Source organism: Xylocopa sonorina, chromosome 12, assembly GCF_050948175.1.
Source record: "Xylocopa sonorina isolate GNS202 chromosome 12, iyXylSono1_principal, whole genome shotgun sequence".
In the NCBI taxonomy this organism is placed as follows: Eukaryota; Metazoa; Arthropoda; class Insecta; order Hymenoptera; family Apidae; genus Xylocopa; species Xylocopa sonorina.
The window spans coordinates 4,969,108-4,986,276 of NC_135204.1; the positions used below are offsets into that span (position 1 = coordinate 4,969,108).

General features: G+C 36.1%; 2 protein-coding genes across 2 annotated transcripts in view; both read right to left on the bottom strand.

Moving 5' to 3' along the window:
• Nucleotides 1-371: 371 nt before the first annotated feature.
• Nucleotides 372-3,201, bottom strand: LOC143429615 (glucose dehydrogenase [FAD, quinone]-like). The gene is made up of 6 exons (XM_076905293.1): nucleotides 2,839-3,201; nucleotides 2,145-2,580; nucleotides 1,617-1,996; nucleotides 1,402-1,469; nucleotides 988-1,264; nucleotides 372-743 (listed from the first exon to the last, which is right to left on the bottom strand). The coding sequence occupies exons 1-6, from the start codon at nucleotides 3,199-3,201 to the stop codon at nucleotides 372-374; spliced, it is 1,896 nt and encodes a 631-aa protein (XP_076761408.1).
• A 2,554-nt stretch (nucleotides 3,202-5,755) lies between these two features.
• Nucleotides 5,756-17,169, bottom strand: part of LOC143430035 (spondin-1) — a 31,673-nt gene continuing 20,259 nt past the window's right edge. Inside the window, exons 7-16 of the mRNA XM_076906005.1 lie at nucleotides 15,055-15,277; nucleotides 14,428-14,593; nucleotides 12,076-12,397; nucleotides 9,651-9,855; nucleotides 7,802-7,972; nucleotides 7,256-7,378; nucleotides 6,937-7,088; nucleotides 6,416-6,494; nucleotides 6,228-6,296; nucleotides 5,756-6,039 (exon numbers count right to left, since the gene is read on the bottom strand). Of these exons, the coding sequence (XP_076762120.1) occupies nucleotides 5,864-6,039; nucleotides 6,228-6,296; nucleotides 6,416-6,494; nucleotides 6,937-7,088; nucleotides 7,256-7,378; nucleotides 7,802-7,972; nucleotides 9,651-9,855; nucleotides 12,076-12,397; nucleotides 14,428-14,593; nucleotides 15,055-15,277 (1,686 nt within the window). The 3' untranslated portion in view covers nucleotides 5,756-5,863. The remainder of the gene's footprint in view (nucleotides 6,040-6,227; nucleotides 6,297-6,415; nucleotides 6,495-6,936; nucleotides 7,089-7,255; nucleotides 7,379-7,801; nucleotides 7,973-9,650; nucleotides 9,856-12,075; nucleotides 12,398-14,427; nucleotides 14,594-15,054; nucleotides 15,278-17,169) is intronic.

Sequence of the window (17,169 nt, forward strand, 5' to 3'; positions counted from 1 at the left end):
ACGTAGGGACGGATCGAAAATTCAATTTTCAGAATGGAATAGTTAAAAAGTTTGCTAATTAGCATCACCATGGTGAGCTCGTTTCATCTTGGTGCTGCGTTGCTCCTGCGCAGGTATGTGATAACTGAGAACACTGCTGAGAGACACCTTATAGTTTTTCACCGTAGACGATAAATTATATAAGGGGCATTGTCGTTGTTAGTAACACTAAAGTGATACCAGAATTCTAAAGCTTTTGGATAACGAAATTGTATTCTTTATTTCTGGTAAAAGTTTAGAACATCTCAATAATTCACATTCCTTTATGAAACACAAACAGCGGAGAAAAATTGATATCTCGTAATTAACAACAGTTCAGAGGGCAGGCGGAACTACGGGTTACTCTGCCAATCCTCTTTAATCATATCAGCGCCTTTCTCTGCGATCATAATGGTCGGTGCGTTTGTATTTCCAGAACTAATTGTCGGCATAATGGAGGTGTCAATTACTCGGAGACGGGATACACCGTGCACCCTAAGTCTGGCGTCGACCACCGACATATTATTGCTGGCTGGGCCCATCATGCATGTTCCACACACGTGATAAAACGTCGCCGTAAAGTACCGCGCAAGACAACGCCAATAATCCAGTGATGGATACTTAAGTGACGAACATCCAGGGATTTTGTTCGGAGTTCGCTGCACTTTCAGCTTCCTCATTGCTGGCGTATTCATTATGTTATCAGCAATTTGCATCCCTTCTGCCTGCGTTCAAACATATACGAACATTAATAACGTTAATTTTATTAATCTGTGGAGCGAATGATATAATATTAGCCTGGCCACGTTGCACTATTCCTGACAACATTCGACTTAAAAACCGAATGCAAAGTAATCGTTCATTTTCACTATCGAGTAACGGTAGCGAAGCCAAAGATCGATGAACTTTTATACAAACTATAATTGGTTAAAAAGCATAAGATTGTTAATAAATATCGAGTGTTTATACCAAAACGTCAAGGTCATGAGGATCGGTGAGGTAATTAGCGACGAAGATCGGAGAATCACCGGGTTCCGTCGTTCGCAATTTCATGTAGCCTCTGCTTCGTGGTCTTATCAAGGTCGGATACAGTGCGTACGAGTTATGGAACTCGATATTTTTAATATCCGCCATGAAATAATCGTCCAGTATGCCTACGTCTTTCCTTTCAAAAATACCGCCATCCGTATTTGGAGCTGCGACGCTGAACATGATCTGTATATCTGGATGAGTTTCATTTGCGTACCTGAAGAGAAAACATGAGATGAGCGATCGCACCACGGCTATCGCAGTATCGTCACAACTTTTTACATCCCTCACCGCTTATTCTTATAAAAAAGTACTTTAAAACCGCATTAGATTTGCGGTTTTAAGATTAAAAACAGAGTAGAAGATGTTAGAAACATCGAAGTCAGTGCAAGGTTAATGTTTGGAAGCGAATCCAAGTATCTCTGGCCGAGGATGAAGTTTCAAATCAGATGAAGCCAAATTAAGAACTCGGAGAAAGTCATCCAGACAAGGAGAAGCGAGGGCCAGTTGTACGAAAGCGATCGTTTAGTAATATATAACGGGGATGAGAATACTTATTTGGTGTAAACGAAACCCGTGCTCTCGGATAGGAGGTTCGTGAACCACGCTTTGTGCTCGATGAGTTCCGACACTGCGGTGAAGTTTGTTAGCGACAGTACGTTAAAGTTGAAAGGTTCGTCGCCCTCATAGTCTTCTGGTGGAGACAACAAATATATTAATCCGACTAATGATACATGATCCTGAAGATTTTGCCCCACGCCGGGAGCATCGTGGATCAAGGAAATGTTTAATTGATCCAGTTGGTCCCGCGGGCCAATCCCGGACAGCATTAACAGTTGCGGTGATTGCAGCGAGCCAGCTGATAGGATCACCTCGCGATCCGCTTTCACTGTGTAACGTTTCAATCCGGAACGAAATTGAACGCCGTGAGCAATTTTTGACTCTCCATCTGCAATTTAACGATTATTCTTACTCGATACGTTCTCTAGTAGTAGTTGCATGACAGAAGAGAAATAGTTTCGTGAGATGTGAACAAAAGTGTAGATAATCTGTATATAGTTTAATTGAATCATAAAACGGTGTAACGTAACGCTTGCCTTCGCGTATCAGTACTTTCTCCACTAACGCTTCGAGGATGATATCCAGATTATCCCTCTTCCAAACTGGCTGAAGGAAAGCCTTCGACGCGCTGCAACGGAATCCGTCCCTTAACGTTCCGGGCGTGTAGGCGAATCCAGTTTGAGTGGGTCTGTTTACGTCCGTGATATTGTAACCCATCTCGGTGACCGCTTTTAAGAAGTATTCGGTCACAGGGAAATGGTAGTGGAAACGTTCGACGGTCAAGTATCCGCCAGTGCTGTGATAAGGTGAATCCTGGTATTCCTTGATTCTCATGTCTTCAGACTTTTTGAAATAAGGTAACACGCTCTCGTAATCCCAGCCTGGATTGCCCAGCTGCGCCCAACCGTCGTAATCGTGCTTGTTGCCACGGATGTACATCATGTAATTCAGTACACTACTTCCTCCTAGTACCTGTGCAGTAATTATTACTTCTCCTTTCGTTTCAGAATCGTTTAAATATGCCGTTGTGTATTCTTTGAATGCTATGGGTTTTCTATTTTTGCATTATGTTCGAACGATAAGCAATCTTAACTTAGCAATTTACTTAAAAAATGCAAGGTGATAGGATTATAGGGTGTTCAGACAAAGGGTTGGTAAATAGGAAACCAATTTATCGACATTTATCATAATACGAGTATGTACATGAGAAAGTGAGAAAAATGTTCTTACCTTGCCACGTGGCCAGGAGCATTCTCGATTTTTTAGTGCTTTGCAATAATCATGAGCCGGTTCTGTCTTGAATCGCCAATCGTACGAACTGCCTATCAAATTCAGCATCAATGCTGGTATTTCGGATACGTAAGGTTCGTTTTTGCCAGCTTCCAGTAGTAGCACCGTCCAATTTTCATTTTCCGACAAACGATTGGCTAGCACAGATCCAGCGGATCCACCTCCCACTATTATGAAATCGTAATTACTTCGAAGGCTGGACAGAGGTGTCGGTACCACCCGTATCTCGTCATCGAGGAGGCTCGACCGGCAAATTTTATTGGATACAGCAAGAAGCAAAATGAGCAGTTGTCTTAGTCGCATCGTGGAGAGACAGATCTCCTGTAATTATTCTTTTTTTAACCGTTCGGATGACACGACTGCGCTTTTCCTGTTCTGCGTCCAAAACTATCTTGCTGTGTCCTGACGATCACAGCAAGAGCTTGGTAAATTAAAAATATTTAAATAATATTTTTATATGATTTGCACACACTGATGTCGCTGTTCATGCCCAGAGGAACGTCAGAATGACACTCAACTGAAATAAATAAGACTTGTTCCATATAAATATCGCATACATTTTTACGCCATTCAAGGTAAAATAATTATTATAGATTGCCTTTGTTTGGAATAATGCTAAGTATATGTAATAAATATTTGTATCGAATTACGAATGTGCAAGGTGATTTACTACCCGTGTGACAAATTTTTACCTATGATACCGCACCTGTGAAATGCACCTCTGAAACTGCTGTTTCCCTGAAGAAAAATACAAAAATCCCAATTTTCGCTGCCATTTCTGCAAATCGGGCCTAGGTTTATATGAACTTTCTTTGTTGCATTTGAAGTGTAGTATCATCTGTAAAAATTTGTCACACGAATACTGAGTCACCCTGTATATACAGACATTTGCATGTATTTTATTTTAAATGGACGACATTTATGATAAAGATATCCATTTTCTAGCAAAACAAAATTAGAATGACTCTATTAAGAATTATTATTTATTTCCGGTATCGTATCAATGGTTTTTAATGAAAAGGCAATTTTTCTTAAATTATAATACATTTTTAAAAAACGTTGGAATATCATTGGAAAGATTCTAAGCATTATTATTCATTCTGTTTGTCATCTTACTAGCGATGAGCTTTTACCAATAATTTATTAAATAATTAATTATAATTTATTTAAACAATTTATTAAGTTTATTAATGTTTGCATTAGTTTTTATTGTTCATATTTATTTTTATTACAAGGATTACTATATTTATACCAGAGAAGAATAGCAATTTAAACGACATCTTTCTTTTTTTTTTATCATATCGTGTATAGAATAATCATTATTGTCGGATACAAATGAATATAATAATGTAGCTATGCCTTGCTCGGTAATAAACAAAGATCTTATTTTCTAGCGATATGTGTAATCGTACAAATTTTAATAAGCACTAATCGATATATTTGGTCTTAAACTGAGATCTATATTTCCTTAAATCTTACACTATATAAATGCCACAAATATATATTTTATAATAATACTCGTACAGATAAATATATATTATATATCGTTACTATAAATAGGTTGTTTCGGATGTTAAAATATTTAAGAAACGGAACGATTTTGTTTTAATAACAATTCGAGTAAAATATACAGTATCGTTTTCTGTTCTTCAATTTTGATATAATCTATTCCGTATTGTGATTATAATACGACGTAAAAACAATTCTACTAAAAATCCTGTTAACGTAATTTATTCTTGTTTTCTTTTTTTTATGAATAATTGGAATGCAGTCCTTTTTTGATTGCGAACGAGCTATTATCGTACAAAAGTAAGCTACTACTTACAATAAAACTCAATCGTAATGTATACCCACGATTTAATAACATGATTGCTCGATGTTAAGTAACTCTCGTTGTAGTCTACCAAAGTTTCCAACTGAATAGAATAAAAAAAAAAAGAAGAAGAGTGAAGCAGACACGAAATGTGGCACGATATTTTGTGCGTTACATTATGTTAATTGGTTTACAGTTCATTATAAATAGGTTCTTTATATATTCATCTATAAACAACGAATTTCTTTTTCAACATTTTCCAGTGTTCGATTTTCTAATAACATATGTATCTCGCAATAATTTATTAGGATTTACAATCAACCCTCCTGTAACGCGGTAGTTTTATAACACGGTTTTGTAACTTCGTGCTCTGAGGGTGCAATTTTGTTTAATTTTTATATAACACGCAGAACGAAACTGATTCACATTTTAATCATTTCAGAGTTTCTTATTCATTAATCGTGTATAGGAGGGTTGCGAATTAATCGTGTTATAGGAGGGTTCACTTTCCCCTCAAAACCTTCCGATTAAAGCGGCAAATTGGAATTCCAAATTGTTATGTATCAATGTATCAAGCGTCTTCGAAGCGAATGCTGCGAACACGTTACATTCGATGATATCTAAACGGTACTGATTGTCACCATTTGTTCGTAACTCCAGGAATTTTTTGCAAATACATCGAAAAACTACAAGAAACATAGACACGTTACGTATTGCGTACAGTGCATCCAGCAAGTTGGGTTTTAACAATAATCAATCACATTCACAATGGTCAATGTCGAAATTTTATATTTTCTATTCGTTTCTTCTCTCTCCGTTTTAAATTAAAAGCATTGAAAATAATTTTTATAGCTCCGGTGTCTTCGTTTCTGTTCCTATCTAAAGCAACCATCGAGAGTCGAAGAGAGATTTTGTCGAGCATGCGTGAAAATTAGATTCCCAGATTCTCATAGTGGCAGAGAAATCGATTTGAAATCGTGTGCAATATCTAATCGAGTATGTATTTTATAATATATCGCGTTCTGTTTAATTTCCATTGCGCTTGATCTAATGATACACAAGCGACACTGAATGGAACCCCTAAGATTGAGACACGTTCAAAGGTGAAAGTAGAATAGAAAATGGATATGTAAAATGTCTGGATAGATATCATCATGGGCATTCTATCGTGTGACAATTTCTGTATTCCACTAGAGGAGGGCACAGCCTTGCTCTTGGGCCAACGGGTTCGATTTTGATCGTCCTTGTCCTATATTGCGACGACTCTCCGCAAGTGACCGTGCAACGCGACCAGCTGGACCATTGTGCCATTTTGCAGTCGACTGAAACTAATTTTGCCAAATAATTGAAAAGCTTTACAGTTAAACTTGTGTACTTAATTACAGTGTAAAATTGCATTGAAATGTAAGTCAACAAGAATGACTTCAAAGAATAGTGGTTTTAAATTTTTCGACGAGGCACAGTAAACGAGAATAGTCAGATTTCAATTTATTATTTGATAATTGATGAAACTCACTCTGTTCATCCTCCGTTTGGGAATTTTGATTGCGATTTATACGTCGTCCGGGTCCATCGCTTTGCATAGCTATGAGTTAATATTCGTTCAATCGTTGCGTATTAAATTTCATTTTCGTTACGTACGTATATAGTCTAATTATACTTGAAATATTAATTTGCAGGTTTACTCTATGTAATGGTACTTACTGCACTGTGGCAATTTACGGCATCTTCTTTTACGCTGTAATCTGGTTTGACACGGTTTACCATTACCTCTCGGTTGCACCTGAAATGTTCAAAGTAAATGAATCGTATCTTTTGTTTGTAACGTTCGCAGTTTTAATTTATATTTAGAGAAAAGGGAATATAACATTTCTTAATGGGTGAAATGACCGTTTTCTGCAATCGAGATAAACTTTAACGGTGGGACCGCCACAGTGATGAATTTCATAATTAATCCGCTCATCACATATCAATTAAAGCGTTTGTCACGCACAGAAATATTTCGAACGAATATATCAAAGTATAAATCCTATCTAATTATACTTTTCCAATATTATTTTAATAAACACTTGAACCTTTGAGTGCCGTAAAATTGGAAAATTCAGGAATATTTTTTACAATTTCCGATAATTAGTAATATTATGTTGTTTAAAGGAATATTCAATGTTTTGTTATTTAAACGGGCATCTCGAATATTAAAATCTAACTATAATAAAATTATTCACCGTAATTTCCCTTTTACTAGTCGAGTATCCGCTACACCTAACACACTTTGACCAAGGACTCCACTTCGACATTTGACAATCGACGTTTTCCATGGTGTCAGGCGATTCCATCACTTGGCTATCCGGTTGTATGCCTTTGAATTCCAATTTCTCTGTAAGAAAGTATAAAACTTGCGATCAAGTGACGTTAAGACAGAATTAATCTAAGATATACGTATGCTTCCTGGTCTACATTTTGGATCGTAATCGAAACGTAGGGACGGATTGAAAATTCAATTTTCAGAATGGAATAGTTAAAAAGTTTGCTAATTAGCATCACCATGGTGAGCTCGTTTCATCTTGGTGCTGCGTTGCTCCTGCGCAGGTATGTGATAACTGAGAACACTGCTGAGAGACACCTTATAGTTTTTCACCGTAGACGATAAATTTGTCCTTGTCTCTTCTGCGTTTATTTAGTGAGCAAGCGTGCACAGAATAAAGGTGGAAATTTTATTAAAAAATACGGACCCTCGCTGTTTTCATTTACCAATTTTGAAAGCTACTTGAAAAATTCAAAATCACTCATCCTCTTATACATTAAAATATTTTTTCAATAACGTTAAATTATTTATTTCCCGCAGATCTTCCTCGAATATTAATATTTAAAAAAGTATCTACGAGATGTGCCACACATTTTTTTCCTTTTATTTTATTTTCTGTGAGTATCTCGAATTTGTTTAACGTTAAAAATATATATACATAACGAAGTATATTAAAATGTGTAACAGAGCTGTTCTCGAAGAAGATTTGCTGAGCTCCAATGCAGAAGTTATTGAGATTTGTTATGAAAAATGGTAGAGTAAAGAAATGATGGAGCAAGACATACTTTGGAAGTCGCCGCAAATTTTTTTGCAGTCCTCTTCTGTTGGGAAATTATTACGATTTGCATCGCAGCCGGAATAACTAAACCAACGGCATCGGGCAGACTGTCTATCGAAATACGTGCGCAAAATGTTACCATTGCATCGGCCCTTTTTCATCGGCTCGCTGCAGATCTCTGCAATTAATTGCACAATTCGTTAACTTCTTTTCTTCTTCGTAAAATCGAGATACCTAACCGAATAGTCGTTGCAAATTTTTATTATCGACGAAGTTAATTATCGCAAGTTGATCGTCTCTAAATGATTCACGTAATACGTGGTAAAAAGATTTAATAACGATTAGACACATTTTAATTTTTTTATAATAACTGACGATCAACTTTTAACATTGCAATTTGTTACAATTGATAATAATCTTTCCTGCTTTACATTTTTTACATTTATATATCTGACTATTTATTAATTTTTTATCTCTTTTCTCTAGTTCTCCGAGAATCCAAGAAACTGCGCTTGATCGAGCTCTGTTTTCGAAAAAAAAGGAATTCTGAAAATACGTTCAATAACGGTACGTTCCTCGATTGAAATTTTCTTTCGAGGGTGCAGTCACTTTATACGCATTATCGACTAAAAGTTTCAAACCAGTTTCCGGGTTGTAACTTTTGCACTTTCGTACATTTTTTATTAAAGGACTTTCTGATTCAATTTCAAACTCTTTTGCTCTCAAGTTTCACATTGTCTAGAATATATAACACAATCCAAAACTTTCGTACGTTACCATAAGTACAAAGTTAGAAGAATATTACCAATGAAACACAACAGTACAATCGTTAGATTTTGCTCCAAATCTCGTGCGATAACATAAATTGAATTACATTGCAAAAATACTTTCTACAAATAATTTTTACAAATAATACTGTTCATTATTTTACAAATGAACAATTAACTGCTTATATTTCGTATCCGCAGCCTGGACGAAAAATAAACTCGAGAGAAATTCGCTGAAAGACATTTAATTGAAGGGGATGAAAAACATCTGACAACGTGAAGATCCACGTGGCCTCTTGGTTAGTAATGAAACTTTTTAGTTCGCGAACAACAGTTTCTCATTTTTTAACGAACTTTCGCTTGCAGAAATCGCGTGCGAGGCGAGGACGGTCGATATTTGCAAAACGAGTTGGTAATCACGGGGCACACGCTATGGCTGCCCTCGTGAAATCGCGATACGCGTTAACTGCAGTAAGTCGGCTCGTTTAGATGCAGCAGTTTCAGGTGTTAGCAGCGCGAGTTTATATTCCGAGATTAGGAGCCGCCGTTGCGGATTATACGAGGGGCTGGCTGTAATTTTAAGGGGACGATCCGAAGCTCCGGACGGACAGTGAGCAGAATTACGAGGGTATTAAGGGGTTTTACTTCTGCTCTTCATTTTAATAAGAACCAGCCCCTGTGTGCCGTTACTTTTAATTGGAAACGTTAATTGTAGGTTCCTTGCGCGAAATATTGGCATTTTGAACTATACGTGCAGGCTTATCATACCTAATACCGTTTACGTTCAAATTGTAATTTCGTGTTGTGCACAATTACATAGTAATTTTCCGTAGTAATTTTTGCAAGTATTTAGAGTAAAGATAAAACGAATGTTACATGTTAAATATGAAAGCCAATATAAGTGCATGTCGTATTTATCAGCAGTGTATTTACCGAATACGCTTAGTTTAATCTACATAAATATATGTAATTTCCCTTATTGTTGTTTTAAACGTTGCTCTTCGTTGGTTCTAGATAAATTTTTTTAAGTATTTCAAGTCAGGTAAGAATAAAATTATGAAGCGTTTGATGGACGTTAACTCCGCTTACTTTCTGCTTCCTCCTTCGTGAAGTTGCAGGTTGGGATGCTGGCCACGCAGGCAGCTTGTTCCATCTTGCACTCTTCGAGACTCAGATCTTTGTCAGCGTCCCAATCTTTCTTTATGAATCTGGATCTTAGTCGGAGACCAGGGCCACAAGTGGAGCTGCAGGGTGTCCACAGTGACCAAGGCTCGAAACGATCTTCAGGGCACTTCTGATTAAAGATTAATTACGGTGGACAAGTTAGATTGTTCGTTTATGCGCTGAGACTCCTATAATTATCGTTTAACCCTTTACGCGTTTGATATTTTAAGAATTTTAATTAAATATTATTCTAGTTTTCTTATCTGCACTCGTGTGGAAATAATTTTATTGCCAAATGAAAAATGTAACACGTAAAGGGTGGAACGATGAATTAACTAAATGTTAGTTATCATTAATCTTGTAAAATAATACTTTTTCTCTTTCCTTTTTTAAATGATTGTTACGTCGAAGAAAAAAAGAATAGCTAGTTATTCTGATAACATTGAATTTATACGTTGCAATGTACGATGAACATTTGTTAATTACATATATATATATATATTGAAGAAGCAATTTCAGCGACTTATTTAATGAAATGTAAAGTGATATATAAAATGGAAAACAAGTAATTTACGACTAGTGCGTTGTGTTGAAAATGAGTGAGCAGAATGAAGGACGAACGCGTTATTTATTACCAATAACTGAACCGAATATATCGTCAAGAAAAAAGGAGATAAAGTAATCAGGATATATAGAAATAAAAATTTGTGTCGATGGTAATAGACGGAGAACAAAATAAAAAATAACTTTCGTCGCTCGACTTACGTGAGGATACCAGTACCGTGGATGGATCTGCGAGTAATGGTGCAGGTATGGTTTGTAAGTTACTCGCACGTGAAACTGTTATTCTGATCGATTTCGAAATTCGTTAGTAATGATTCGAACATCGCTCAAGAGTTCGATTATTGAACAGACGAAAACGAGACGAAATTTTGGATGTAATCTGTATTATTACGATGATCGAGTTCGATAATTTGTTAATCATTTTTGTTACGGATAACCAATGAGCATTTTCGTTATTAAATATTACTGATGATTATAGAAGAGAGTAAAACAATTCATTTTCAATGTTCGCGATAATATGTTATCATCGTTGATGATATATTATTATACGCGATGATATATTATCATTGTTCGTTTAACATATTGCAACAATTTTTCCAGTGAATGGTATTATTATAATGATATCGCCTATGAATTTTAATGCTTAACTAAGCTTTTGGCTTTCGATGGTATGAATATTTCATGAATAATTAATGTTCGTTCGTTACGTTTCTGCATAATAATAGTTATTCATGTATTTAATTTTAATTCGATATTTAACAAATTTATTGCTTTACTCTCTGCATCATCATGATAATTTATGTGTCAAGTACTTGACAGTCCAGGACGAGTTAACATTTACTTTATTATTAAGACAATAAAAATTGATATTACGAATTTCTCATTAATAACTTTTCAAATTTATTGTATTCATCAATTTTTACTGAAACGACGATCGCAGAAAAATTTTTATCTCTGTAATTATTAATGATGCAAGTTTCGTTCTTTTCTTATCTTCATTTTAGAGGAATATTTTTTATCCAAATTTGACTATCGTCTTCACAAAAAAATTGCCAACTGATGTTTTTAATATTGCTGAATCTCGAAAATTATAGCCAGAATAGGTCTGCAAAGGCTATGGTGTACGATCAATCAGCTAACTGTAAGTAGATTCAGCTAGCAACACTACCAGTGGACGGACAGAATGGTTAAATCTACTTAAAGTTAACTGAATTACTGTGCGCTGCGATCTTTATAGGCCTGCCATGGCCACCATTTTATACGCTTCATAAATATGAGAAATTATCTCTAAAGAGAAAATATCATAGAACATGGTAATATTTTCTTCAAATTTTTAAAAACGCGACTCAATCATCTTAAAGTAAAAAGCAAGAAAATATTTCTTTCTAAGTTCAAAATAAAAAGAAGAGAATAAAGATTATATCTTGAGTACCTCTAGAAATAATAATCCTTTTACGAACGTGCTTTCAGTACAAATCAATGAAGACATCTAACTCCAATGGTTTACATTTTCAAAACAATTTCAGAATCCACGTTTACGAATATTAACTGAGAAATACGAGCACGGATCTTCGTGTACAAGGAGCGTAGTTACTAAGCGATACTTTTTCCACGATCCATGATCATCTCGTCCTGTTTACACGCACTCGACGAGCCATGAACAGAAAAGAAAAAAATGTCTCCCGTCTTACGATATTTCCGTTAGCTGGCCAGCGTGTTACACGATAATTAGTAAGTTGTTGCGATACTATCTGATGTTTTATATCTGCATCCATGCCTCGGTTACCTCCGACACCGGTTCCTCTTCCTTGTAATCCTCCTTGCCACTACTGCGCTGAACATTGTAATCATCCTCGTCCTCCTGGCTAGACGGCTCTCTTACCTCTTCCGAATCGTTGTCAGCGCACGCTGGGTTGTCGCACGGGATCGTCTCTTGCAATGCTGGGCTACCTTCAACGATTTTACACTCTTTGCGTCTTTTCTTGTTCTTAAAGTTCCGCGATCTGGTTATCTGACCGGACCCGCAGGTCTTCGTGCAGGAACTCCAGGGGCTCCACTCCTCCAGCGCACACGCCTTTGTATCTAAAATTGCTGAGCCGTTCCCATTGCTAGAGTTACGAGAAATCATCGTTTTTAATGGGAAACGACATTATCGATGGCATTAGAAATATGTAAGAACAGAAAGTGACCGATGATGTATCGAGGAAGGGATTTTCTAAGTAGCCATTGTCAAAGCTTATACATTGGAAGACCAAATAAATGTAATTTTTATTAACTATGTAACTTACACTTGTGTAGTAGAAAATTTAAATTCTTTACTTCATGTAATTCTTCTTATAAAAATAATTAATTTAGAAGTACGTGTCTACTATAGAAAAAATTGAACAAATGGATCTTTTAGTAACCTCGATCAACTTAGTAAAAGAATATGCGAAAATATACGAAAAATTAGAAAATCATGACGTAGAAACATTCTAAGTTTCATGAAACGATGCAGAAATAAAGCGTGTATTAGAAACAGTCCAAATCCGAGCGTGGGCTAGAGAAAAACTCTTTGGTGCCCGTGCGAGTCGCGAGAGTCCGTAGAATTTGATCGGTTCGGTAATTTCGAAAATTCGAAAAGTCCTCGACGAGCTCGTTTCTGTGGTTGAGCCAACGAAAGTCCATTTCCAAACACTTTTAACGAATATAAGCTGGCAGGATTTTAACGAGCCTGCAAATGGCTGTCAAGCATCGCTGGAACAGCTTCGATAGAGATCGGAGCTAGTTAACTAATGAGAGTAGTTAACCAGTTTTCTCCAACTAGTTCTATTACGGATTGAATGCTGTTCTCTATATTTACGATATCGATGTAAGATACGACTCTCTTTTCTTTTTCATCATAGCTACTGTAAAATTGGGGTTTTGTGTTTTCGCAGCGCGTCAGAAGAATTATCATACGTTTGGAATAATAGCAATTGCACGTAACTTGCAACCGTTTTTTAATTTGAAGGAGCTTCGATAGTATTAATGAAAAATTTGCTGGATGACTACTTTAGAATATAACGGTTGATAGTGTAATTATATGTTATCTAATTAAATTATTAGTTAACGTATTCGAAGAATGAAGAGTGTCCCAAAGAATGGACCTCTTTTGCTACATTTAAGTTACTTTGGGGTGAGTACTCAAAGGATCCAGTTGTGAGAAACTTCAGCGCTGCTGAACCGGTGCAGCCGGCTGCAGCTCGTCGGCGTACAAATTAAAACTGCTAATTGAACCGAGCATCGAAGCTCGACCGGCCGTAAAATCGATCTAACCTCGGCGGAAAGTGTTTGAAAAGTTTTTTCGTTGAAATCCCGGCCGGCTTTTAATGGAAACGGTATCTTCTGAAATACACATTGAATGGACGGAATGGATGTTTACAGTTGGCGAGCGTTCAAATCTATTTTTACATTTCGCTCGAATTATTTACTCGGCAACGTTTTCATATTAAAAATCTGTGAAACGTTTTGTGGACGTAAATAGCGAGCAAATAGAAATCGCTGCGAAATATAACAGCAGGTACGTTTCAGTTTTATAATAAGATATTTATAATAATACTATGTTATAAACCTATTTTAAGTGTATCATATTTATAGGAAGAGCTGTTTATATTTGTGGAGAGAAAGGGTTTGGTGCGTAATCTCTTCACGATGAAGGAACACAGACCTTTTCGCTACGGCTGAAGAATGGTTGGTCTATACTACTTGCTGATTTCTTATTTTTCCAACTATCAACAGAAGCTTCTTCTTTTTAAATAATTGTGTGCAGTGAAGTTACAACGAAGATAAAGAATAGGAGTAATAGAGACATTAGTCCTAAATTTATCTTATTATTAATTATTATTTAATATTAAATTTGAAATATAAAATACTATTGGGCATGTAACTAAATTTCCTTTTCGTTTGTGAATAACGTTTCGTTAGGAAGCAGAAAAATGGTAGTTCATAATTAAATCACTATTATAATGCCTGTAAATAATTTGAGCAAAAGTAGTAGAAGCAAATTTGAATTAATAAAATTAATAGAAATTATGAAAGTACTTTCCAAGTTTGCTCTGTGGAATTTTACACCTGTCGTCGACTGTTCATTTTTTCATGTAATTATGGTAATAATTACCAATGAGGATCCTTTCCAAAACATGACCTCCTCTCGTATAAATCAACGTTGCATTTATCCTGGGATGCAGAACTGTCTGTGAAATATCGTTGTCTGAGTTGGTTGCCACGACCACACGTCACGGAACAACTGCTCCAAGGACCCCATGGCGTCACTTTGCAGGCTTCTGTATACGTCAGAAATTCTATTATCTCTCAACGTCATTCTTAGAAATTGTCATGTTTGTTTATTCTCGATTAAGATCCTTGCAATAAGGATATCGCGAAAGTTTGAAAACCTTTCCACGTCACCGTCCTCCTTACTTTATCTCTTAGAATGTACTCGAGATAATTATTCTTGAAATCAAATTTTAATAGAGAAAAATATAAATTTCGATTATATCGGAATGAATATTCCTTCACAAAGCAAACAATTAAAACCACTTTATCACAAAATATAACAGTAGAATAAATGCACGATTTAAGAATAAAATAAAATTGCATGTAACTGCAATGTAACACGTAATGGTACAGTAACTGTGACATAAATTCACACGGAGTTACAGCGCGCTAATACAGTAATGGTAACGTCTGGTTTCCGTAGTCGTGGTCGGAAAATAAAGGAAATTAATATAAGAACGATACTTGCTGGAGGGTTTATTACTGCTGGGCTTTGCTATATCTGTGTCAACCTCGTCTGACGGTGCAGCCACACAGATTTTCTCATACAGCCTCTGTCGGTTCAAGTAGAGCCTGGCGAGTGGTTTCATGTCCAAACCGGCAGGATCGTAGAACGGAGACCTCGAATCGTTTGGGTAGGTCGATGTTATGCGATGAATGCGTTCTTGAGGCTCGGTTGGTGAATCTGGCGACTGTAATGACAAAAACGATGCTCTTCTCTTACTGTCTGTGGGACAAATTTCAACGTCATCCTATTATATCAATATTCGATATGATAATAATACCTAAAAATATCTCAATATCTTCCGCGATAATAAAGGAACGAATAAATGGAAGCAAATTTTCATAAAAAATATATCACAATTCGCATAAAAATATATTTTTGGTATACTGTACGGTAATATAAGATTGTGTTTATCAGTGAGTGTAGAGAACGAAACATGAATATTAATGTAACAAAAATTCCAATTCAACAATTAATATTGTATGGCTTAAAAGGTAGCACGAATTTAGTAATAATTGTTATGTGATTATATTTTATTGAAGAATATACGTATACGAGTAGATTCGAGCATTGAAATGTTATAAAGATTAATTAATTATTGCATATGAAAGAAATAATTAATTAATGAATCATAATGACAAATGCCTTGCTACTGTATCAGAGGTGGGGGGTGTGCAACTGCTGAAACTGTAATACTAAATAATTTCTAAATTATTTTCGACTTTAGTAAAGTTCAACTAATTTTAATACTGGAATTAAATTTTCGAAATTAATTTACAACGAAGAATCGTTTACGATTGCTCGGTACTTGCTGTATGGTCTTTGCAAACTGACCTCTCGGTCGAAGGACACCTCCGTTGAACTGCAAACATACTCAACGTGCATTCAGAAATGGATCACCGTGCAATATGTGAGTGCATTTCATTTTTGAGTAGTATTCTCAGTGAATCTTAGAAAAATGATGAGAAAATTGGTTTTTGTTCAGTGATATAGCTCTCTTGCGTGTCAAAATCGTAGTCATCTCCACGAGGTGCGTCTGGGCCCCCTCGAAAACTATATCAAGAAGCTAAGGACTACGCGCATAGATTTAAGTCGTTTGCAATTCAGTCGAAATTTTCCAAGTCCTTCTCAGCACTCTGAAAGTTTCAATTGAATTGCAAATTGTATAATTAGTTCAGTCATAGTTTAAGTTAAGTTAAGTTGAGGAATCCACGGTTGGATATGAGTAGATTCGTGGGTGAATGAAAAACGAAAGCGACGCGATGCAACGGAGAATCGTGTAGGGCACGTTTAGTTCGACGCCGTCAGCGATTTTTCGACGACTCGCAACCCCATTGTCAATTGTTAGCCTCGAAGCCCTGCTGTCGAATTTATTATGCGATTTTCTGCGCCCGACAGCTGACGTTCATTTTACCCCGCCAAATGAAACCCTTTCTGTTCCGCGTTGCAGAATACTGCGACGGATAGACTTTTGTCCTGCCATTGGGGAAATCCGTTTCTGTCAGATTCGAGCCTATTCGTTTTTCATCCGCCATTTACGATTTTTCATTGTGCTCTATGGAATTCCTTTTTTCTTTTATCGATTCGTTCACCGTTTTCACTTATCGACAATCAAACGAAGGAAAAAGTAGTAACCTCATTCTTCTGCTGTTAAAGATTGTTATTTTTAACGCATTTTTGCGCTGCGCTCGCGCAAACTGTTTCTTCCATTACGAAAATACTAAAAATGTTTTCATTTTACAAGTATGACGTCTCTGTTTTACGTTTTAAAAATTTTAAAAGCGATATTTTGTATATTCGATATTTGTAAATTCCCTTTACAAATTTCACGTTTTAATATTTTATCGTAAAACATGTACTCGTCATGATCCTGTTCGCGACATATTTTATATGCGTTACTCGCATTTGTTTCAGTGTGCGATCAATTTTATCGTTAACCAATTCTGCAAATCATAATTATACGTATAGGAGATTTTAAAAAACGAACGAACTCTAAAATTACGATCAGAGCAGCTTGATAGAGTACGCTGATCCGCGTAACTCTAAGTAGATTCAGACATGGCTGACCGGACGTAGCGT